Source organism: Mesoplodon mirus (genome assembly GCF_964341445.2).
Source record: "Mesoplodon mirus genome assembly, chromosome: 5".
Taxonomy (NCBI): Eukaryota; Metazoa; Chordata; class Mammalia; order Artiodactyla; family Ziphiidae; genus Mesoplodon; species Mesoplodon mirus.
Genome location: NC_138980.1, coordinates 41,938,503 through 41,961,935, shown reverse-complemented (window position 1 = coordinate 41,961,935; position 23,433 = coordinate 41,938,503). Strand labels below are relative to the sequence as shown.

General features: G+C 56.7%; 1 protein-coding gene across 5 annotated transcripts in view; it reads right to left on the bottom strand.

Moving 5' to 3' along the window:
• Nucleotides 1-2,472: 2,472 nt before the first annotated feature.
• Nucleotides 2,473-23,433, bottom strand: part of CACNA1A (calcium voltage-gated channel subunit alpha1 A) — a gene marked incomplete at both ends in the record, with an annotated part of 240,998 nt that continues 220,037 nt past the window's right edge. For 2 of the 5 annotated variants that reach the window (XM_082621831.1, XM_082621832.1), the window contains 11 exons: nucleotides 2,473-3,198; nucleotides 3,972-4,219; nucleotides 4,554-4,740; nucleotides 5,768-5,803; nucleotides 7,136-7,249; nucleotides 7,410-7,548; nucleotides 7,651-7,760; nucleotides 8,891-8,991; nucleotides 9,127-9,234; nucleotides 18,981-19,086; nucleotides 22,438-22,534. In XM_082621831.1, coding sequence (XP_082477957.1) covers nucleotides 2,473-3,198; nucleotides 3,972-4,219; nucleotides 4,554-4,740; nucleotides 5,768-5,803; nucleotides 7,136-7,249; nucleotides 7,410-7,548; nucleotides 7,651-7,760; nucleotides 8,891-8,991; nucleotides 9,127-9,234; nucleotides 18,981-19,086; nucleotides 22,438-22,534 — 1,972 coding nt within the window. Of the gene's footprint in view, nucleotides 3,199-3,971; nucleotides 4,220-4,553; nucleotides 4,741-5,767; nucleotides 5,804-7,135; nucleotides 7,250-7,409; nucleotides 7,549-7,650; nucleotides 7,761-8,890; nucleotides 8,992-9,126; nucleotides 9,235-18,980; nucleotides 19,087-21,512; nucleotides 21,610-22,437; nucleotides 22,535-23,433 lie in introns of all 5 variants that reach the window. The other 3 variants (XM_082621833.1, XM_082621835.1, XM_082621834.1) reach the window with 2 other exon arrangements.

Genomic DNA, 23,433 nt, shown 5'->3' with positions numbered 1-23,433 from the left:
AGAGGCCCGCGTACCACAAAAAAAAGAAAAAAAAAAAAAAAAAGTAGCCTCCGCTTGCAGCAACTAGGGAAAGCCCACACGCAGCAACGAAGAACGCAGCCAAAAAAAGAAAAAAAAAAAAAAAAAAGGAGAAAAGAAAGGGGTGCTGAGACAAACATTTGAGAACTGCTGATGTAGAAGAGTGGTCCAATCCAGCCTTATGCCTGTTTTTATAAATAAAGTTTTATTGGAACACAGCCACACCCACTCATTAACATAAGGCTGCTTTCCTGGTGCAACGTCAGAGTTGAAGAGTTGAGACAGAGGACATTTGGGCAACAAAGTTGAAAATATTTACTCTCTGTTCCTTCAAAATAAAAAGTTTGCTGATGACTGATGTAGAATAATGCATTTAATCGTCACAAACTGCTATTACTAGTTCCCGCTTACAGATCGGAAAACAGAGGCACAGAGAGGTTGTCATTTTCTTAAGGTCACACAGCCAGGGGCTTGGTACCCCTTCTTCTGGTACCCCAGTGTTCCTTGAGAACGATCCCTCTCTCCTTATCTGCAGGTTTTCCGCGATTCTCTGAAGCCCTTTCTTGGGAGAAGCGGGAGCTGCCTTTTCAGACCAAAGAAAGGCCTTTCACCTCAACGTGAACATGGGGTATAACTGGCCTTTTGCTCACCTGAATCAACACAGCTCTCTGACCTCCTAATTTTACTAACTACAGTTCTGTGGCTATCGACTATATTCACAGAAGCATTCACAGAATAGGCAGGGAGGTGAGGCCCTGGGGGTGGGGGGTGGGGTCCTCTACCACCTTCATCTTTGGGGCCAGCTTCTGGAAGCCTGGAGTGGGACTGTCCCAGCAGGTGCATTGTGGCCCGATGGAAAGACATGTTGGGTGGGGCTGAGGGTGGAGGGAGGGCAGACTGTCAATCCCCTCATAAGAAGCCCATCCCCACTTGTACCTTGAACTGGCCATGACCATCTTCTGCCACCTATGGGCTGCTCTGAACTCTGATCTCGAGGATTCCCCAATGACTGCGGGTAACTTAGGGGCATCTCAAGAAAGTCTGTGAAATGGGATACAGCTTGGGGTGGAGCCCATCAGAAGCAGCTTCTTGGGTGCAGGCAGGTGGGGTGGGAGTGCCAGAGACCTCAGGAAGGGCTCACCTCCCACTGGGGGAAAACTCTCTGGGCACAGGGTGTCTGAGCTGGGTTTCCAGGTACCTCCTCCAGGGTGCTTCCAATAGTTTTGCTAATATGTGGGGCCTCACACGTACTCCCTGGGGTCTCACTTGCCAGATCGTGTAGGATGGTCATCCAGGAAGGTTTATCATCCAGGATGGTTGCTTTAGGTACAACCTGGCCTGCAGAAGCAGCAGCAGGCAGACTGTGGAACCCCCGGAGGGCTGCGGGTAGAGGCATGGGCTGGTCAGTGTCTTTGGCTTTAACTTTCTTGCAAAGAGTGCTGGCTGGAGAGCTACAGCTTTCTCATCCTTAGCCACTTTCAAAGAGCCTCCTTCCATGGTTTCCCCAAAGAGACCTGGGGAGTACTTTGCAGAGGATATAAAGACCATTCCAATCCAGAAGCCCTTTGATTCAACTTTTTTTATTATTTTTTTTCTTTTTGAATGTCATGCAATAATTCACAGTCCCAAGCCCACAGTTTTCAAACAAGGTAGGAAAAAGGAAAAAAGAAGCAAAGGAAATCGGTGGTGTTTTTTTTTTTTCTTTTTTCTTTTGTTATTTCAAGCAGGACCAAATGTCAGAAAAAAATGCTTCTTTTCTCAATCATTAATTTTTTTGTCCTTTTAAAATTGTTTATTTTTTTTAAATTGATTTCTGCAGGCAGTTATAGTAGGGTTTGGTATAACCAGCAAGCACTCCTGTGTGTGTCTGAGAACGTGTGTGGGGTATGAGTGTGTCTGGTGGAGGTCTGTGTGGGACGCTGGGTTTCCTCTTCGCTTCCGGCTTCTCGCCACACACGGGCCACCAGCTCGCGTTCACCAGGGAAAGGAAAGATTCAGTTGAGATGATAAAACTCATCAATAGAAGCAATTTTTTTCTCCCCGTTTTTCTTTTAAAAATGTTTTTTTTTTTTTTTTTTAAATTTCCATTTTCCCCAAGGTTCTCCAAAAATGGCTGAGTTAATTAGAATCCCTTGGCTGTGTGGTTTGTCTGCCCCCAGGGACCCCGTCTTGGGGGGGGTCGGGGCTGGGTGGGGGGCGCAGTAGCTGCCCAGGAGCGGCTTGTCCGGCTGAGGGTCTTTGCGGGACACCCTGGTGTGTCCCGGCCCTGTGGACTCCCTCCAGAGGCCGGGGCCGTCCAGCTGGTCCTCTCCTGGGCCCTCCCGGGCCTCCCCCCGTGTGCTGGGCAGGTGGCAGCGAGGTGGCCCCGCGGCCGGTGCGGCTCCTCCCCGGGGGGGCGTGTGCGTGGGGTGCGTGGGGGGGGCCGGGCGGGCGCGGGTGCCACCTCGCCCGGGCTTAGCACCAGTCGTCGTCGTCGGTCTCGCTGTAGGTTTCGTGCAGGCCTTTCCGGGAGCCCGGCCCGCGGGGCCTGGCCAGTCCGTGGGCCGGGTAGTAGCCGTTGGGGAGTCGCCGGCCGTGCCTGGAAGGCGAGGCGCAGGCCGGGCCAGCGGCCCGGGGAGTCCTGGGCGAGCACGCGTGGCGCGCGGGGGGCGGCGCGTCGTAGGCGGCGGCCCGGGGCTCCTCCCCGCCGCCGCCGCCGCCGCTGCCGCTGCCCAGGCCGTCGGGCTCGTCGTAGTCGGAGCCCCGGTAGTAACCGTGGTGCCGGGGGACCGGGGGCCCCTCGGCCGCGTGCGCGCCGGACGCCGGCCACCGCGCCCCGCCGTGGCGACACGCCCTGGGGGACTCGCTCCTGGCCATTCCCGGGACCCGCCGCTCCATCGTGGGCGAGCGGCTGCTGCCGTGGCCCCCCGTGGGCGGCCGCTCCCCGGCCAGGGGCTCGGCCACGGGGCCCGGGTACCTCCGCGGGCCGCTGGGGGCCGCCCGGCCTGGCCGCACCGCCGGCTGCTGCTGCTGCTGCTGCTGCTGCGGGGGACCCGAGCCGCCGGCCTTACGGATCACGGGGGAATAGGACACGTGTGGCCGGGGGGTGGAGGGGGTCTGGGGGAGCTGGCGGCGTCCCCGCCGCGGAGTGCTGGTACCAGATGTTGAGGGGGCTGGGCTTCCACTTACGGAACTACTGCCCTACACGAAAATTGAAACAAAGGAAATCAAAAAAAAAGATACACCAAAATCAACCAGGAGATGGGAGGAGACACAGAGGACGGGAGGGTGAGGACCGAAGGAAAACCAAAGGACAGGAGAGGGACCGGGAGGAGAGGGGGACACAGGACATTCGAATGGAAAAAAAAGGAGAAAAGCAACAGCCACAGGGAGGATGAGGGCAGGAAGAGGCGGAGGAGGACGAGGAGGTGGGGGAGTGGGAGAGACAAGGAGGGAGGGGGAAGTCGAAAACCAACACAACAAAGTGAAAAGAGAAATGAGAAATGGAGTTTTGTAAGTTTGGGGGTTAAAATAGCAGAAGTTTAAAAAATTACTCACAGGCGTCCAGAGGACAGAAATCATAATCGAAACAACAACAACAAAAAGAAACAGAAGCCGGGTTAAAGGAAAGCAAAAGGCAGCGGGGCAGCCAGCGTGGCCATGAGTTGTAAAGACTACGCTGGCCAGAAACTCAAAACGTGATCCACAACCAAAGAGGAAGCAGCTGCGGGCAGGGAGCGGGTGGCAGGCGGGCAGGGAGGCTGGGGGTGCAGAGTGGGGAGCCAGAGTGGCAGGGGGCAGTGTTCACCCCTGCCCGAGCCCAACCCCCTGGCTTGGGGAGCCCACTCCATAGTGGACAGGGTCAGAGGTCACAGCAGCAGTGGGGACCCTGCCCGGAGTGGCTGTGGGGTGTAGGCCCCCTCCTCTCCCGGGCCCCAGGGGCTCGGCTCAGGGGTACCTCCTGCCACACCCACCTGCCGGTGTGCCATGTGCTCTCGGCCCTCACTGGGTGAGCGGGACCAGCGCTGATCCCGGGCCCGGGTCCGGCCGTGGTCAGGCCGCTCCTGGGCGTAGCGCTCCTTGTCTGGGGGCGGGTGGTGGTGGTGGTGGTGGTGATGGTGCTGCCGATGCTTCCGGTCCTTGGGCCGGCCCCGCTCCTGGTCTCGTTCCTTTGATGGCAGGTCCCCAGACTGGGTGGTCATGCTCAGGTCTGTCCCCAAGCCTGGGCCAGACAGGGTCAGACAGATAGACAGATGGCTGTGAGGGAGGGGTGGCACGGTCTGTGCACATGGGAGGCTATCAAGGGGGTCTGTGGGCCCTAGAGAGGGGCACCTTCCCCTGGACCACCCTGGACCGAGGATGGCCTGGTGGGTGTTGGGAGGGGGGTCGGTCCCCAGGTTCTGAGCAGCAGCTGTCACAGCTTGGTCCGTTTGGTCTGGTCCAGGCCTTTCTGTCTTTTCTCCTTCAGTGTCTACCCCACTCTGCCTTCTGTCCTTTCTCCCCTCCTCTGTCCCCTTATACAGCCTCCGGCCCCTGGGCCCTGCAGGGCGACCCACCTGTGTCCACGTCTGTGTAGCGGCCCAAGGAGCGCTCGGAGGCGCGGTGGCTGCGGTCTCTGCGCCGCTGGTGCTGCCGCTCGTTCTCTTCAGGTGGCACCCTCTCCAGGGAGTAGTCGTCCAGGCGCCGGGCCTTGGGGCCCAGCACGGAGGCTGAGCGCTTCATGGGGCTGGTGTCTGAGATGGTCTGGGGGGGACAGGCCGGCAGACCGGGGTCAGCGGCTGGCACCAAGCAGTCCCGGTCTGTCCTGCCCCATCGGCCATCAGTGACTGCGGTGTGACCGTCCAGGGGCGGGGTCGGGGGTGTGCGTGGCCATGGGCCTCAGGTCCTGATCAACCAGAGCTCCAGGACTCCTCTGTCACCGCCCCCAGGCTCATCCTGGGTTCTGGCCAGGAGGCCCCATTCTATCCACCTCCTGCTGGGACAGGCAGGCCAACCGAAGGGCAGAGCTTCCCCCATTCCAAGTGCAAAGCTGGGAGCCCCGGGGCCCTGGGTGAGGAGCCTCTGCCTCCCCTCGCTGTCAGGCCTACACGCCCAGGGCCAGGCACCCAGCTCACTGTCCTCCTTGGCCAACTGGGCCTGGACTTCTCTGACCACCTGAGTCTGGCTTCTGTAAGGAGCCCTTGAGGGGCTGCCCTGGCATCTGAGGCCGCGAGGGACCTGTTCTCCTCATCCTTGGCCTGCAGCCTGGGGGCCTGCATGTGCTGCACCCACTGGGTCCAGCTGGGTTCTCTGTGGCTGGGAGAGGAGAGGAGGAAGACGGGGCAGACGTTGCCCAGGGCCCGGCCCAGCTAAGGGGGCAGCGGTACTGCCCGAGAAAGGAGTTTTAAGGAGCACAGGGCTGCGGGACCAGAGGTTCAGGGGTGGTGTTGGGGGAAAGAGCCCCTGAGAAAGAGTGGGCCAGGCAGGGCTGCAGGTCAGACTCCTTGGAATGATGGACCCCCTGGCTTGCGGGCTCTGAAGAGAAGGGGGTGGTGGAGGGGGAGGGAGGAGGGGGGCGGGGCAGGGTCACTCCTCCAGGCCACACGTGAGGCACACAGAGAACACAACACATGAGGATGGGGCTCCACAGGGGGGAAGGGGGAGGGGGTGCAGTCTGCAAAGAAAGGGTGGGGTCCGAGGACAGGGAGAGATGACAGGACTCCCACGAGGGGGGGTGGGCGGGAAGAGGGGGCCGGAGCCCAGCTGGGCGGCGGGCGGGCGCGGTACATACACTGAGGTTATTCCCACGTGGCCGGCCCCTTCTCCTCTGTCACAGCCCCACGGGATGGTGCACACAGAAAAAACAGAAAGAAGGAAATAAATATAAAAGCTGAGAGGGAGAGTGGAGAGGTGGTAGATGGAAGAGATGCCAGGGTCGGGGAGAGGAACCTGAGGGGGAGGAGAAGGGGGAGGGAGTGAGAGGTTAAAGTCCCTGGTGGTGTGTGGGCGACCCCAGGCCCAGCCGGCAGTCCTCCCATGAGCACAGAGGAGACAGACAGGAGACACCACAGACAGATGGCAAAGGCACGAGACCGACAGATGGGACGGCGTGGCTGCAGGCCCCTGGCCCTGAGCTTTGCCTCATGCAATGTGCCCCAGCCTTGGCTCCGCTGACACTCAAAGCTTTGGGGAGGGGTGGCCGTCGGCTGGCTTGTCCCACCCGTCTCCTGGGGCCCAGCAGCTCGGTCCTGGTGGGTGGGCAGGGGTTGGGGGCCCATCAGGAAGGGGCTGGGTAGCCACATGCAGGCTGAGTGCCTCCCGCCCAAGTTCCCAGCAGCCAGAGGCCAGGCCCCTGGGTGACCCTGGCCCAGCCAGGCACAGCACAGCCTCCCACCCCGTGCAGATGTCACGGCACAGCACACGGGCAGCCCGCCACTGTCAGACATGCCGCCCCGCCTCTCAGGCTGGGTGGGCAGCCAGCCATGCTTCTGGCTCTGGCCCCTCTGTCCCCGTGGGCCTGGGGCAGTGGGACCCCCACCCCGCTCCAACCACCCGCCCACCCGAGCCCTGCAGTTGGGTAAAGCAGCCACACACAGGCACACATCAGGCACACACACCTGCCCCTCCCCAGCGGCCCCCACAGAGACCAGACAGAGACGAACCCCAGCTGTCCCCAGGCCCACCCCAGACTCCGCTACCAGGTCCTAGGACCTGCCAAGTTCCCCAGAGCGTGCATGTATATGAGCACACACATCCATGTATGTGCGAGCGCGTGTGCACGTGTGTATGTGTGTGCATGAGCGTATATTCTTGATTGCAGCTCTCACCTGGGCCAGACACACCTCCCACACCCCCTCTGCAACCTCCACATCCTGCTGCCTCGAGCACCCCCAAACGGGGCAGAGACAAACTACTTGGCGGTGGCCACGGTACCCTGACCCAGGGGAACCTCGCCCCCTCTCAGCCCTCCGTCAAGGAGAAGCTAAGAGGACCAGGGCCTCTAGGGGCTCCAGGTGTGGCCTGTAGGGGCAGTGGGACCTGCACACTGCTGCTGAGGGTGCAGGAGGCCCGCCCAGCCCTGGGTCCCTGGGCTCCATGGGGAAGCAGAGCCTCCAGAGGCCAAGTGCAGCCCCCCAGCGTGGTGGGTGAAAGCCCTCACCTGGTTCTCGGCGGGGAGGCGGGGCATGGAGGTGGCCCGGGCCTGGCCCTCCATGGGGAGGTAGTGCTCACTGTCCGAGTAGCCGTCTCTGCCCATCTCTCGCATCTCCACAGACTGCGGGGCAGATGGCGAGGCCGGGTGAGCCCCAGGGCCTGACACGTGGACCCCGGGGGTGGCCCGGTGTGTGCGGAGCTGCAGGTGGGGGGCCCAGACCCCTCCTACTTGTCCTGCCCGGGCCTGGGAGCCATGGGGGCGTGGGGGGGTATGGAGGCACCTGAGAGTTGGGCTGGCTATTGGGCATGTCCGTGGGGGGTCCTCGCTCCGGGCTCCACGTGCCCGTCTTCTGGAACATCTCCTGGGCCCGCTGGGTCACCCAGGATGGGCTTTCCTTCATGCCGCTTTCGTGAGCCATCCTGTGTGGGGCACAGAGACCAGGGTGGTGGTGGGCACTCCGGGGGCTTTCACACCTGACCGGCAGCCCCGTTCCCCTGCCTCGTGGCCAGAGGTACACTCACAGGCCTCCTCCTGGGTCCAGCTGGGTGGAGGGGAGGGCATTCTGGCCAGGCCCCCCCTCCTGCGTTGGAGATGGGGGCTCCATGCGCTGGAACATGAGAGGTGTCCGGTTCTGGGGAAGCAGAGAGCAGTGTGTGTGCACAGGGTAGGCGGGGACAGGGGACAGGTGGAGGAGGGTGCCCCAGGCTCAGGCTCTGGTCAAGGCTGCAGTGGCAAGGCTATGGAGGGTATGCTTAGCCCACCCCTGGGGTGAAATCCCAGGAGTCATTCTTGACATGCCCCCCCACCCCAAAGCGCACACACACACTCAAGTCTGATCCATCAGCTAGTCCTCAAGACTCTTCCTTCCAAATCCATCCATAACTGGATCACTTCTTACCACTCCACAGCCCACATCCTGGTCTGGCCTCATCAGTTCCGGCCTGGACCAGCGCAGTTGCCCCCTCTCAGGTCTCCCAGCTCCAGCCCTTACCCCCCCATGGCCACTAGAGGGCACCTGTGAACACCTGCATGCAGTCACTTCCCTCCTCTACTGAGAAGCCCCCATGGCTCCCACATCACTCTGAGCAAAAGTCAAAGGCCCACTAGGCCCTGCATAATCTGTCCTGTCACCTCCCCACCCTTGTCTCCTCCCACTGCCTCTTGCACACTCTGTTCCACCATATCGACTTCCTTGCTGTTCTCTGAACTCAAACTCATGGTCCTGCCTCAGGGCCTTTGCACTGGCTGTGCCCTCTGCCTGCAACACTCTCCCCCTAGGTATCTGCTTGGCTCCCTCTCCTCTTCCTTCAAGTCTTTCCTCAGATGTCACTTCCTCAGCGAGGCCTCCCCTGACTACCCCTTTCAAATCACATTCCCTCCCCTGCCCCCGAATTTTCCCATGGCACTTAGCATTTTCTGCAATGCTATGTAATTTAATCATCTGTCATTGTTGGCATCCCCCCAACTAGAAAGTCTGCTCCACAGGGATTCTGGTCTGCTTTGCTCACAGATGCACCCCCGGAGCTGAGAACCATGCCCGGCACACAGTAGGTGCCCAATAAGTGTTGATGGAGAAGATGGGTTAATCCAGGCTACGTCTCCCTGGCACTGTCCTACTTGTCAGTGACCTGCCTTGGAGCCCGGCCTCATCCCACTGTTCTGGTGGGTCCTCATGGTGACAAGGAAGCCACTGTCTCCCAGCCTGGATGTCCCCAGAGCGATGGACGTAGCAGGGCAGGGCCATCAGGGCTGGGGCCATACCTGCTCCTCGCGCATAGCCTGCAGCTTCTTGGCCTTGCTCTGCCGGTAGTACTCCATGATCATCATGGCTGCATAGATCTTCCCCACCGTCAGGTCCGTGGCTGGGGGCACAGGGTGAGCTCACTGTGGGTGGGGGCCCCTGTGTGCACCAGCCCTGCCGTCCCTGGACCTACTCTTTCCCTCCCCCTCCATCCTGGTGGGACAGAGCCCGAGGCCAGGCCGGGCCTGGCTCTTACACTTGTGGGGGGTGACCAGCAGGTCCAGCGTCTTCTGGGACAGGTTGGGCCAGATGGCCATCATCTCCTTCCGCAGCTCAGCGTCCATCTGTTGTTTGTCGGCTCCGCCTGTGGGTGGGCACAGAGAGGCATCAGCCGGCCTCTGGGGCAGCCGCAAAGCCAGCGGCTCCTGTTGACCCAGGCTCTGGGGTCCTGGTTCCCAGTGGGTCACCAGTGCCCTATGGGCCTGACCCAGAGGAGTCTAGTCCTCAGCAGGGCCAGGGCCTTCGAAAGACCATGTGGGGGACAGTCCAGCCTCCTGAGGGGCCAGCCTGGTTCCCACTTACCAGCTGCGTGACCTAGGTGTTAGTCTACTGTGCTGTGCCTCAGTTTCCCCATCTTCAAAATGGGGATGACGGCAATACTACCTGCCTCACTGAGTTGTTTGAAGATCAAAGTAGTTAATGTACAGCATTAGGATGGTGTCTGCTGTAGGGAGCCTGGGGTAAGCCTCAGGGAGCAGTCCTGATAGAGGACGTTCTCCCTCAATCGAGTATCCCCTCCTGTGAATGTTGACCTTGGACAGAGCCAAGCCCTGGTCCCTCACTCCAGCCATGGTGGTCATTAAGGTTCTTTGGCAGCAATTCCTGGTCCCTCCTGCCTGAGTGCACGGGAGTGTGGCCCTTCCTGGCCCCTGGGGTTGACCAGGGCCATGGGACGAGTTCTTGCCAATGAGGTGTGAGCAGGGTGAGGTCCCACTTTGGGCATTAAATGGCCAGTGCAGGACCCTCCTGAGTTCTCATTCCCTCTGTCACAGCGGCTGGTAATGTTGGGGACAGTGGTTGCCCCCTCAGCCCTGGTCCCTAAGTGACTGATGAACAGAAGCCCCTGCTGACCCCACAAGTTCCCACATAATGGAAGTGGGAAGCGAATCTTTGTTGGTTCAGGACCTTGGAGCTGTTTGTTACAGTAGCACATTCTCATCCATCCTAACTGATACACCAGCTTGGCCCCTGCTTCTACTCCTGTTTCACAGCCCCAAACAGGGGCTATTCTAAACATTTACCAGCTGGTAGGAGAGGGACACTGAGGACAGAACTAGAGCAAGGGCCTGAAGGCTCTCTGCTGGACCAAATATTAACCCTGTGGTTGCTGGATTACGGGAGGAGATCTAGGAGAAGGGCAGGAGCCGGCTGCCAGCCAGTAGAGAACTATTGCAGTGTTTAACAACCATCCACGGGGGCCTGTGGCTGAGTAGCTGGACCGCCCAGACAGCCTCAACATCCCCCTTTGCCTCCATTCCCTGTCCACCTCTTGTCGCCCAGCATCTGCCCTCTTTGTCCCTCCTTCTCCCACTCCTCCATTTCCCAGGCCCAGCCCGGAGCTCCCTCTGGAGCCAGCTTCTCCTTCTCAGCAGATGTGGGTCAAAGCACAGACATCTGCCAGGCACTCCATGGAGCTTTCACTCATCTTCCCCCGTGTGACTCTGGAGATGGATGCCTTTATTTTGAGAAAAATCCTTCAGAAGGGCCTTTTTGCAAGTCAAGCTCAGATCCTGTTCCAGAGTGAGGATATGGAGGCGGTGGGGAGCTGAACTGCCTGGACCAGGGGAGCTGAACTGCCTGGACCAGTGTAATCGCTTCTGCCAGGTCGCCTTGCTCCTCCCACAGCCACCAGAGGGCGCCCGTGAACACCTGAGTGCAGTTGCCTCTGCCCGGGTCCGCCTCGTCCTTCCACAGCCACCAGAGGGCGCCCAGGAACACTTGCATCAGTCACCTGCCTCCTCTGCTCAGAGCCCTTCAAGGCTCTCACCTCACCCAGGGTGATCCCCCGAGTCCACAAGGCCCTGCACAATCCGCTCTCATCTCCTCTACTTTCCACCTTGCTCACTCTGCTCCAGCCACACCAACCTCCTCGTTGCTCAGCAAACACGCCAAGCACCGTCCTGCCTCACTCAGGGTCTTTGCATGGGTTGTTTCCTCTGCCAGGATGGTTCTTTCTACAAATATCTATGTGGTTCCCTCCCTCAACTCCTTCAGGTCCCTGCCCAAACCCTTTATCAAAGAGGTCTTCTAGGGCTTCCCTGGTGGCGCAGTGGTTGAGGGTCCGCCTGCCGATGCAGGGGACACAGGTTCATGCCCTGGTCCGGGAAGATCCCACATGCCGCGGAGTGTCTGGGCCCGTGAGCCATGGCCGCTGGGCCTGCGCGTCCGGAGCCTGTGCTCCGCAACGGGAGAGGCCACAACAGTGAGAGGCCCGCGTATCGCAAAAAAAAAAAAGTCTTCTAGCTGCCTCCCAACCTAAAACAGCTGACCCTCCTTCGATGCCTTTTTCCTGCTTTATTTCTCTGCTCTTTATCATCTCATGCTGTTGTTCACCACATCACCACTAGGGGGCACAGTCCACGGTCTTGTCTCTCTTTTCGCTGCTGGTGGTTGCAGGGTCTAATGATACAAGGGACTGTGGTCACTGGAGCCGACCTGCATGGGTGTAGGGATGATTGGCGGGCCTGGACACAGGTTGGGAGGCTGTGGGAGATCCTTGGGAAAATCATCTGTGTAGCTGGGTTCTCAACATACTTGACACCAACCTATGACAGGTTTTTTTTTTTTTTCCCTCTAGGGAAGCAGTTGGAATTAATAGCTAAGTCTCTTGTCCACTGTAGCTAAGTGAGGTGCCTGGGGTCTCTGTGGCTCCTTCTCAGAGACATGGGAAGGGAAAGAAGAGAACATGACATTCTTGTGAAAAGCCACTTTCTCCTGACAGCTTATATATTTCCTGTTTCTAGTGGAGAAAAGGAAGATACCTATTGTTAGGGACTGAATTGTGCCCCCCCCCAAATTCATGTTGAAGCCCTAACCCCCAGTGTAACGGCATTTGGAGATGGGGTCTTTAAGGAAGTAACTAAAGTTACATGAGGTCATGAGGGTGGTCCCTAATTCAATAGGACTGGTGTCCTTATAAGAAGAGAGAGATAGACACCAGGGATGCACATGCACAAAGGGAAGGCCATGTGAGGACACAGCAAGAAGGCGGCCATCTGCAAGCTGAGGAGAGAGGCCTCAGGAGAAACCAAACCTGCTGGCACCTGAATCTTGGACATCCAGTCTCCAGAACTGTGAGGAAATACATTTCTGTTGTTTATGCACTCAGTCTCTGATAGTTTGTTATGGTGGCCAGAGCTGATTAAGATACCTGCTCTTGGCATGTGAATTAGGTAAGGTCAAGGTTTCTCACCCTGTCAGCACTGTCGACACTTGAGGCTCCGTCATTCTTGGTTGTGGGGTCGTCCTGTGCATTGCAGGATGTTGAGTAGCACTCACTCACCCCAGCCCTGACAACAAAGCCTGTCCCCAGACATTCCCAGGTGTCCCCTGGTGGATAAAACTGCCTCCAGTTGAGAACCACCTTAGACTCTTTCTGCTTTAATTCACTGGGAAATCTTGCATTCAGGATTGTCGTTCACATTTAAATAAAGGGAAAATCCTTAGGGGATTTCAAGGTGGCCCTCCCCTGGGGTCAGGAGATCTGCTCAAGGCCGCATCTCAGGTTTACTCCTCCTCCAGGTACAGAATTGTTAACAGCGGGGGTCCCAGGGACAGAGGGCTCCCTGGTATTCAGGCATCAGTCCCCCACAAACCAGTTGTGTCCCAGAGTTTATCGCCCGAAGGGTCCTCCCCTCTCCCACATCCCTCTGCACACCTCTGGTGAACGTTCTCTGTTGCAGGGTCTGTTCTGTGCACTCTGAGACATTCAAGCAGCATCCCTGGCCCCTACACACCAGATACCGTGAGCACCAGCCCTCTCCCAGTTGCGACAACCCAAACTGTCTCTGGACATTGCCAATGTCCTCTGGGGGTAGAATTAACGCCTGGCTGAGAACCCCTGACTTAGGGTTTAACCCCTGACCTGGATCCACAACCTCTGACCCTGCTTTTTCCATAACATTTCTCGCTTTTGAACACGTTACAGATCTACTTATTTATCGTTGCCTGTTTATTTGTTGCCTCTTTCCCCACAGCCCCACAAGGGCCAGAGGTTCGTCTGTCGTTCACTGCCACATCCCACGTGCCAAGGACAGGGCCAGGCACACAGCAGGTGCCCAGTGGATGTTCTCATTCAATGAGCTGATAATGCAGGCAGGTCAAAGCCTTTCAGCTGGGCCTCCCTGGTGGCGCAGTGGTTGAGAGTCCGCCTGCCGATGCAGGGGATACGGGTTCGTGCCCCGGTCTGGGAGGATCCCATATGCCGCGGAGCGGCTGGGCCCGTGAGCCATGGCCGCTGGGCCTGCGCGTCCGGAGCCTGTGCTCCGCAACGGGAGAGGCCACAGCAGTGAGAGGCCCGCATACAGCAAAAAGAAAAGAAAAAAAAAAGCCTTTCAGCTCCCACCAGGCCACCCCAGAACCTTCCAGGCCATTGCAGAACCCACCTCCAGACAGAGCCTGGTCTTTGAGGGTATTAAAGGACGAGACAGTGGCCTTTTGGCTGGTCAGCCACGTGGAGTTCTGAAGGAGAGTCCAGGCTGGCCCGGACTCAGGGAACGCTGGACAGCTGTGGAGATTCTGCTACTGGCTGGCTGAGGCCTCGTCTCTTCTCCACACAACCCTCCACTGCTGTCCACAGCTGTTAGCACGCAGGCGGCACAGTGTTTATAAAGCTCTCCCTGCAGGGTCTCAGCAGAAGCCAGAATGTTAGCTTGAGGCTGGGGATTTTTTAAAAAACTTTTATTTTATATTGTGGTATTTTTTTTTTTGTCTGCGCCGAGTGGCTTGTGGGATCTTAGTTCCCCAACCAGGGATCAAACCCCGGGGCCCTGGCAGTGAGAGCGCCAAGTCTTAACCACTGGACCAACAGAGAATTCCCTGGAGTAGCTGATTAACAATGTTGTGTTAGTTTCAGATGTACAGCAAAGTGATTCAGTTATATGTATACATGTATCTATTCTTTTTCCAGTTCTTTTCCCATTTAGGTTATTACAGAATGTTTAGCGGAGTTCCCTGTGCTATATTGTTGGTTATCAAATTTTTTTTGTTTTTTTTTGCGGTACCTGGACCTCTCACTGTTGTGGCCTCTCCCGTTGCGGAGCACAGGCTCCGGACGCACAGGCTCCGCAGCCATGGCTCACGGGCCCAGCCGCTCCGCGGCACGTGGGATCCTCCCGGACCGGGGCACGAACCTGTGTCCCCTGCGTCGGCAGGCGGACTCTCAACCACTGCGCCACCAGGGAAGCCCTCAATTTTTAATATAGCAGTGTATATATGTCAATGAGGCTGGGGATTTTGGATTTTGATGTATTAACTGGGTTTACATTCATTCAGGCAGGTGGCTGGCTCTGCCCTCATCACCTTCTGGTTGGGGTGGGGAACAGGAGGGCAGTGGGGGATGAAGGGACACAGCCCAAGCCCCTTGGGGGAGGTTTCAGGGATCCAGACACAGGTCTAGAAGAAAAAGAAACATGAAGACAGAGGATTTCTCCCCAGACAAGAATGAGAGTCTTCTGGGAGGAGAGAACAGAGGGGTGAGTGGGAAGGAGAGACAGACAGAGAAGAGGAAGGACAGACACAGAAGGGACACAGAGAGATAAGCAGAGAGACCTGCCTTCTTTCTCTCCCAGCTAAGATGGGCCTCACAATTTTTGAAGAATCTGAAGAATCTCTGAGGTTAATCCACTCCCCCATGTTACCCCCTGCCTGCTGGAAAGGAACTCAGTGTGTTTAGAAGCAAATTCAGTGCTGAAAAAAAGTGTGTTGTACTCTCAGCTGGCCTGAGAAGTGATTCTGTTGAAATAGCTGTGATTGTCATCACTGTTAGAACTGTTGTCCCCAAGCTCTCGGTTGAACTTCCTTGACTCCAGAGCTGTGCCCCATGGAACTCTGGGAGGGGACAGGACAGGGAGCGGTCCCTGGCTCAGAGATGCTGGGGGCATGACCCTCTGGGAGCTGAGTAGGGTCTGGGGTATGAGTGACAATGACAGCCAAGTGGCAGGCACATCCCCGGAGTCCTTGAAATCCTCACCTGGGGAACCTGGTGAGTGTCCTAAAGGCTGGACTTGCTAAAGTCCCACAGAAGGGGTTCTTTTTTTTAATATATATGTTTATTTTATTTTTGGCTGTGTTGGGTCTTTGTTGCTGCCCGCAGGCTTTCTCTAGTTGTGGTGAGCGGGGGCTATTCTTCGTTGTGGTGCGCGGGCTTCTCCTTGCAGTGGCTTCTCTTGTTGCAGAGCACGGGCTCTAGAGCACAGGCTCAGTAGCTGTGGCTCACGGGCTTAGTTGCTCCACAGCATGTGGGATCTTCCCAGACCAGGGCTCGAACCCGTGTCCCCTGCATTGGCAGGTGGATTCTTAACCACTGCGCCACCAGGGAAGTCCCACAGGAGGGGTTCTGTGCCGTAAGACACAACTCAGCAGGCCTGGGTTGTCTAAGCCCTGCATATTCCAAAGGAATGACTGGTTCTTGACCAGCTCCTGGAAGATAATGTCTAAGTCCTTAGAGTGTCCTGCCTGATAAGAGTGTTTTTGTTTACCTGGGGGACTTGGGCCAGGCCGGATAGTTTATCCTAGCAATGTGATTTATGGTGGGGGTTTTGAGCCATGTGGTGTCAGTGTGACCTATAGAGGGGCTGGAGGCTGAGCAACTAAGGTCAGCCAGGCTTACACGACCAACTCCCAATAAACACGCTAGACACCAAAGTTCAGGTGGGCTTGGGTGGTTGGCAATACTGCATACATGTTGTCACACATCATTGCTGGGAGAAGTAAGCAGTGTGCATGTGACTCCACTGGAAGGGAGTGGAAGCTTCCTCTTGGTCTCTCCCGGACCCTGCTTCATGTGCCTGTTTCCTTTGCAGATTTTAATCTGTATCCTTTTGCTGTAATAAGCCATAACTGTTAGTAAAACAGTTCTGAGTCCTTCTAGCAAATCACTGAGCCCAAGTCTTGGGTTATCTTCAGACCCCTGAACACAGGTCCCCAGAGGGAAACAGCAGCTGGGATACAAAGGCATTATGTACCAAGAGTAGGTGCACTGTTAGACCCATTTTACAGAACTGTGGCAGGCAGAAATCTAAAGTTGCTCTTTCTTTCCCAGCACAATTCTGGTTATTCAGTCAAATGCTTGGGACTTCCCTGGTGGTGCAGTGGTTAAGAATCCGCCTGCCAATGCAGGGGACACTGGTTCAATCCCTGGTCCAGGAAGATCCCACATGCCATGGAGCAACTAAGCCACAACTACTGAGCCTGCGTGCTGCGACTACTGAAGCTTGCATGCCCTAGAACCTGCGTGCCGAAACTACTGAGCCCACATGCTGCAACTACTGAAGCCTGCGTGCTGCAACTACTGAGCCCGCGTGCTGCAACTACTGAAGCCCGTGTGCCTAGAGCCCATGCTGTGCAACAGGAGAAGCCGCCACAATGAGAAGCCCACACACTGCAATGAAGAGTAGCCCTCACTCGCCACAACTAGAGAAAGCCCACAGGCAGCAACGAAAACCCAACGCAGCCAAAAAAAAAAAATTAAGTCAAATGTTAGTCTAGGGACTGCTATGAAAGGACTCTGCAAATGTAATTAAAATCCCAAGTCAGCTGACTGTAAGCTGATCTGGGTGGGTCTGACCTAATCAGGTGATCCCTCTAAAAGCAGACCATTTTCTTGGCAGCAGAAGTTAGAGCGATTTGAAGCACATAAAGAATTAGATGCATCCCTGGGAGCTAAGTGCAACCTCTGGTTAAAAGCCAGAAATGAAACAGGGACCTCAGTCTTACAGCCACAAGGAACTGAATTCTGCTAACATCTAAATGAGCTTTGGAGTAAACTTTTCCTCGGAGCTTCTACAGAAGCTCTAGAGAAGGTGGCCTCGCCACCTTGATTTTGGCCTTGTGAGATCCTGAACGGAGAGCCCAGTTGAGTCCACCTGGACTTCTGACCTACATAACTGTGAGCTAATAAATAGGTGTGTTTTAATCTGTTAAATTTGTGGTCATTTGTTACATGGCATAGCTAGCTAATACACGCACTGAGGCTCAGAGAGGGTGAAGTCTTCTGCCAAGGTTTACAGTTGAGGACAGGGAAGGTAGGTGGGCAAGGTGAGTCCACTTTCCCACGTGATTACAAGAAAGCTGCTGCCCACACTTCTGCTTCCTCACCTCCCTGGGTTGGAACCTCCACCAGCTTCAACCATGCTGATGAGCAAACAGTCTGGAGCAGGCAGTGCCACAACACAGACAGAACCTGGGCCCCCACTGGTCATGTGCACCGAGATGCTTGGCAAGTCTGGACCACTTGCCTCTGACTTGTTGCACGAGAAAGAAACTTACACTGTGTGCCAGACAAGTGGCACTTATGCTGTCCCCTGAGTCTCGGCCTCACTCCTGATTCTTTCTCACTCCATTTGGGGGCAGCTCTTGCTCTCTCTACCTTCATCTGCATGTTTCCTGGCTCTAATAATGTCTGTCCTCAATGTGCCCCGCCCCTTCACTGGGCACTGTCCCACTGGAAGCTGCTGGTCTCCTTCCCTGAATGTCCCCACTCCCCCTCTTCTCCCCAGGGCCCTGGAAAGAACATGTGTCCCTAAAGTGCAGTCTTCCTTCCTCAAAACCTCCCCGGGGCTTCAGCTGGGTGGAGTCCTGGCCTCTCTCTTCAGCCCCCGATTCCCAACGCTCTGCTGGACGATGGACACAGCCCTCCATCAGCTGTGCTCCCAGCTTCCTTCTCGCTGGTGAGCCGTGTGCTGCTCACTCTGCCCTGCTGTCCCATCAGCTGCCAGGTCACATCCAGTCCACTGCCGGGCCTCAGAAACCCACTCCAGGCAGGAGGGCCATGACCCCTCCACCAGAGCTGCCCTGGTCAAAGTGACCAGTGGTGACCTGGCACAAGGTCCGCCAGTCACTCTTGGTCCTCATCTTCCTTGGCTGCTGGGCAGCACCTGGCACACTGGAGACGCCTTTTAGGAGCCTGAGTTGCCTTGGTCTCCACCCACCTCCCTGGCCACCTTTAATGCTGGGGTGGCCCCAAGCTCAGTCTTCTGGGGTCTGTCGATCCACTCATCCCCTTGGAGAGCTCGTCCAGTCTCCTGGCTTAAAATCTGCCAGCATCTGACGCCTCCTGACTACATCTTCAACCCAGCCAGGAAAACTCATCTCCTCACTTCCTTCAGAACCTTCTCGGGGGGCCTCCACCAGAAGTGTAAGTTGGAGAGCCCCCTGCCTAGCCACCATCTTCATGTATCACCTCCAACACCAACCTCCTGCCCTCCCTTTACCCCAAACCTGCCCCTGCCATTTCTTCTGTCTGAGGGCACGGCAGCTCCATCCTTCACGCACCGGGGCCCCAACCCCTGGGGGTGGCCTTGTTGCCTCTTTCCCTCACACCCCACATTCCATGCATCAGCATCTGGTCCTCTTGACTCCCAGGAAATATCCAGAATCTGAATATTCCATATCCCCTCCTTCCGAACCGCCATCCTGTGTTCACATGAGTTATATCAGGCCTCCTCCTAACTTCTCTTCACTTCTCCCTACCTTCTCCCCACTGTGGTTAGAGGGAGTAGGTGCCTCCCCTGCTCTCGAGGCTGCTTGGTGCCCCCATGAGCAGAGTGCAAGTCAGTTCAGCACAGCCCCAGGTGGGGGGAGGGGCTCTGCACCCGTTGGTCCCTCTGTCTGGGGCGTTTTCCCCCCAGGTATCCACGTGACTCCTTCACAACCTCATTGGGGAGGCCTCCCCCCGCTGGAAGTGTAACCTGCATCCTCCAGGCTTAGAGCAGTGGCCGGCACACAGGAGGGAAGCTCTCAGTATTTGCTGAGCAGGTGAATGGGTGAGCCCTCCGAGGCCCTGGCTCCATCCACCCTGCCCCACCTCTCTGCTCCTGTTCCTGCCCTTACCCTTGGCGATCTTGATATCCAGGGCTGTGCGGATCAGAGCCATGAGGGTAGAATTGAAGTGGACGGTGTTGTCATCGGCAACAGGCAGATCCATCCGCAGGAGCCTCTACGGAAAACCAAAGGCAAGGGCAGTCATTCCCAGGCACCCCTCCCCGATCCCATGAGCCAGACCCACCCTACCCAGGGAGCCCCAGGAAGAACTCTGAAGGCAGCGGCTAGGGTGCCCCCCACCCTCAGGTTACCTGTCCCGGTGTTCCATTTCCTGATTGCCCTCGGTGGCTCCCTCAGGGAGGGCACTGGGGGCTCTCCTATGCTGCGGAGCCCCTGCCCGTTCCTCGCCCGCCTGCTGGACCCTAGGGCTGGCATTTCCAGGGTTGGCCCACATCCTTGCCCTGCCCCAGAGTTCTTCTGGACAGCTCCGTTCCATTCTGACCCCAAAGAAGAAGAGCACAAGCCAGATCGCAGCAGACATGCAGCAGCCAGGCAGAGGGGTCCATTGCCACAGCCGCTGGGGGGGCCGCTGGCTCTCCACCCCCAACCCCTGGCTCGGCCCAGACCAGACCAGATGGGCACAGACCACACCATTCCTCCGAGAAGCGGCAGGCAGGTGACTCCCCCTGCTGATGGGGCGGGCCCCTCGCGCAGCACATGCAGCGAGGCCATGACACACAGAACAGCGGACAGGGGCGCATGCAGACGGAATCTCGAGACTCATTCATAGCTCCGTGGAAAGTGTATCTCAGGGGCATTTCCGGATATTGGCTCTCTGTGCAATGGCAGGGGGAAGGGGTGAGGGAGGTGTTCCCATGGCCCAGGGAAGAAAAGATTCCCTGTATCCCAGGCAGGGGCTCTGTCCCCCATGCTTGGTGGCGTGGGAGAGGATGCTGGGCTAGTGTGCACCAGCCCAGGCTGAGGTGGCATGGAGATGGAGATTGATGTTCACCAGAGGATTCAGACACAGGTCAGCAGGAAACACAGAGTTGGAGATGGCGAAAGGGATGGCCAACTCAGAGCTGAACACAAGAGATGGGTTGAGGCAGGGTGGGGAGGGAGATGGTAGACAGAGAAACACATACACACTGGGCCACTGTGCACAGCTGGGCAGGCTGTGCACTGCACAAAGGGCTCCCCATCTTAGAAATCATGGATTTGTGTATTTAAATGACAACTTCTCAGCTGATAGTGGAAAAGTGTCTTGCTCTCCCCACATTGGTGGATTCCAATTGTTTTCCCACAGACAAAGTGTTCTGTGCAAAGGATGTTCATTTCAAATTTGCACAAAGGTGCCTTATGGACCCGTGGTGGCCCTGCACAGAGACCGGGAAGGGAAGGGCACTCTCTCCCTCTCTCTTGCACACGCTCACACACACACCCACACTCAGCCAAGGAGAGACCAAGAGAAGGACAAAAGAAAATCAGAGAAGCGACAGGTACATGGTAAGGCTGGTGGGGCCATCTCCTGGTCTCGCCTGGGAAGGAGGAGTTCATGGAGGGAAGAGGAGGAGGAATGAGGTTGTGGGGAGGTGGTTACACGAGGCAGGAAGAAATGGGATGGACAGAGGGGAGGGAGGACTCTCGTAGACAGAGTGGGCCAAGGTGGATGGGTGAATGGAATGATGGAACCATTTTTTTGGGGGAGGAGGGGCTGACTGTAAAGGTCATCTCTGAACTTCTAGTGGATGAGTTAGGGGGAACAGAGCATCTGTCCTTGGGTGCCAAGGGAGATTCCGGGACGGGGTCTAGAGGGGTGGCCCGGCCCAGCCGCCTGGCGGCTCCTTCAGCCAGCATGCACCACCCCCCCGGTCGGCCATGGTGCCTGCCCGCCCCAGGCCCCCGCCAAGGCAGCGTGCACGGCCTGCGTCAGGGTGCCACGGTCCAGGGGTCCAGCTGCGGCCCGCCTGCCCACTCTGGAACAATGGAGAGGCATGTTGGGGTGTCTTGGAGGGAGGTGGGTGGCTTAGGGACAGGAAGACTGGGGAAGCAACTCCAGGGGGGAGGCAGGGGAGGAGAGGCTCTGGGTGCTCCCTGGGAAGTCTTGGATCCCCCAAGGCCCTAGGTCAGAGATCAGCTTCAGGTGTGTGTGGGGGACCGTGAGACCTGGGGGTTCAAGATACAAAAGATGGGGTCCAAGCCCCTCCCTGCAAGGCACCTGCCCAGGTCTGGGCATGGGGGCCGCTCTGGGCTCATTGGCGACCCCCACCTCCCAAAGGGTGTTTGTGTCCAATTTGGTTCTTGGAGGACCAGGTGCGAGGGGACCTGGGGGCTCCCCTCACCCTCCCCCCGGCGTGTCGGCCATAATAGAGTCTCAAAACACCAAGACACACTGATCAGAAAGGACGGACACAATATACTGCTTAGAATCAAGGGATGGTCATGATCCATTTACTCAAAGAGGAAAGGGGAAAAAAAGGAAAAAAGAAAAAGAAAAAAAAGAACAGTAACGCTGGAAAAAGAGACTCGGCTGGTTGTTCCTGGTCAGCACTGAAAAATCCCCAGTGCCTGGACATTGGTGGTCGGCAAGGGTTAGACTACCTTGTAAGCCACTCTGGCCGGACACTTCTTCCCCAGACCCAGGGGCGGAGACATGTGTCTCAGCATCTGATACATGTCCGGGTAAGGCATGCGGCCCCTGGCAGCACCGAAAACAAAAAACGGGGGTGGGAACGGAGAACCAAAGGAAGGGTGGGTGAAGGGAGGGGAAGAAAAGGAAGGAAAAAAATAACAACCAAAAAACAACCAAAACAAAAAAATCACACGAGCCGAAAAAATAGAGAGAGAAAGATGCAGAGAACGGTAAAATAGGTATTTCAAATAAATGGAAAAGAGGAGGAAAAAAATGGAAGAGGTAATTAAAAAAAGATTATTTCACTGCTTACGAGCAGGGAGAGAGAGAGAGAAAAGAGAAAAGTCAGATTCACTTTTGACTCTGAGCTATGGTTCTGGTGGAATGTGGATGGAAGTGGGGGCTTCTCACTTGGAAGCAATGCTTTGGTTCAATGTCATTTAAAAAATTGGGTCAAGTTCTCTGGTTTGGCTGAGGCTGGTCTCTGAGGGGGCCTAGATGGGGAAGAGGGGCCAGGGCAGTGGAAGGAGGGCTGGGGGCTTTGGGAGGTGAAGGGTGGAAGAGGGGAGAGTGGAGGAGATGGTGGGGGGGGGTCAATGCAAAGTTACGATCCCCCGGATGTGTCTGATTTGGGGTGCCGTTGAGACCCCGGGATGGGCAGCTTCAGCTAAGAGCAAGCAGAAATGGCTGAAGGGAACGGAGAGATATATGTTCCATGCTTCATCAAGTCTATGTGACTGCATTCTGTTGGCTAAGTTTTCTAGTTTAGTGCAAAAGAGAGAGATGGCTCTGTTTTTTAGATTATATATATATATATATATGAAATATATATATTGAAGAACCCCAAGCCACACTCATTCCATGGATGCTAGCAGGTTTTAGTGGAAATCAAACCTTGCAAGCAACCCTATGAGGACATTTCTTGCCTAAGCCGAGAGGGGGAGATATTACGCGCAATAAACTGTACATATCCTTATAATGAATCCGACCGCTGAAAGGAGAAGAGAGGGGATTAGTGGAGGCACGGGGTTAAGCTGCGTTCACACTGGCTCCCCGTGCACACAGTGAGGTCATGATGCCAGGGGCTGGGGACCCCCTGGCTTAGAGTAGGGGAGATGTGGGATGAGTGAAGGTCCCTGAGATGTTCCCAGACACTCACAGACCCTGGGGCAGAGGGTTTCATTTGGAGTGGGTTGGGAGCTCTGGGCTGGGGGAACCTCCCCCAGGGCTCTCTGTGTCTCCCTCTTCCACAATCTGCATGGGCTACACTGGGGGCTGGGGGGGCTCGTGGAATAGAGGACAGGGGGACAGCATCCAACTGCTGTGACCTAAAATCAAAAGAGGAAGAGTTAGGAACCAGCTGAAAGTCAAGCCCCAGCCCCGCAGCTCACCCCAGCCTCTTGGTCTCATGGAGGGTTGTCCGGGGCTGAAAGAATGGCAAGGATCGACTCCACCCCACCTTCTTCATGAGGCTCCCCTCTAGTGTTCAGGCTGCTGAGGGCCCCCATTTAATGCTTTCTCAGGCCCCAAGCTCAGCCTGAACTAGAATCCTCAGTTTGTGGTTGGGGGGCTCTGAGCATCAGGATGGCACCTCTGAGCATCCTGCAAGGGCTTGGTGTTGAGCAGGCACTCAATACACTTGAGCAGGGTGGAGACCACCCTTGGAAACCATCACCTGTCAACCAGGAGGGGGTACTCTTGTGCCTACGGAGATGGGAGAGCTCACTCCCTTCGTGACCATGAAGATGCAAGGACCACTAAGGTTCTGTGTCCTCTCCCCTGGCCTTGTGTGACCACCTGCTCCAGGGTCCTGGGATCCCAATGGGAGCTGGGTTCCGCCACTCTGATCTTGCAGCCAATTCTGTCTGCCAAGGGTACTAAACCAGCCCT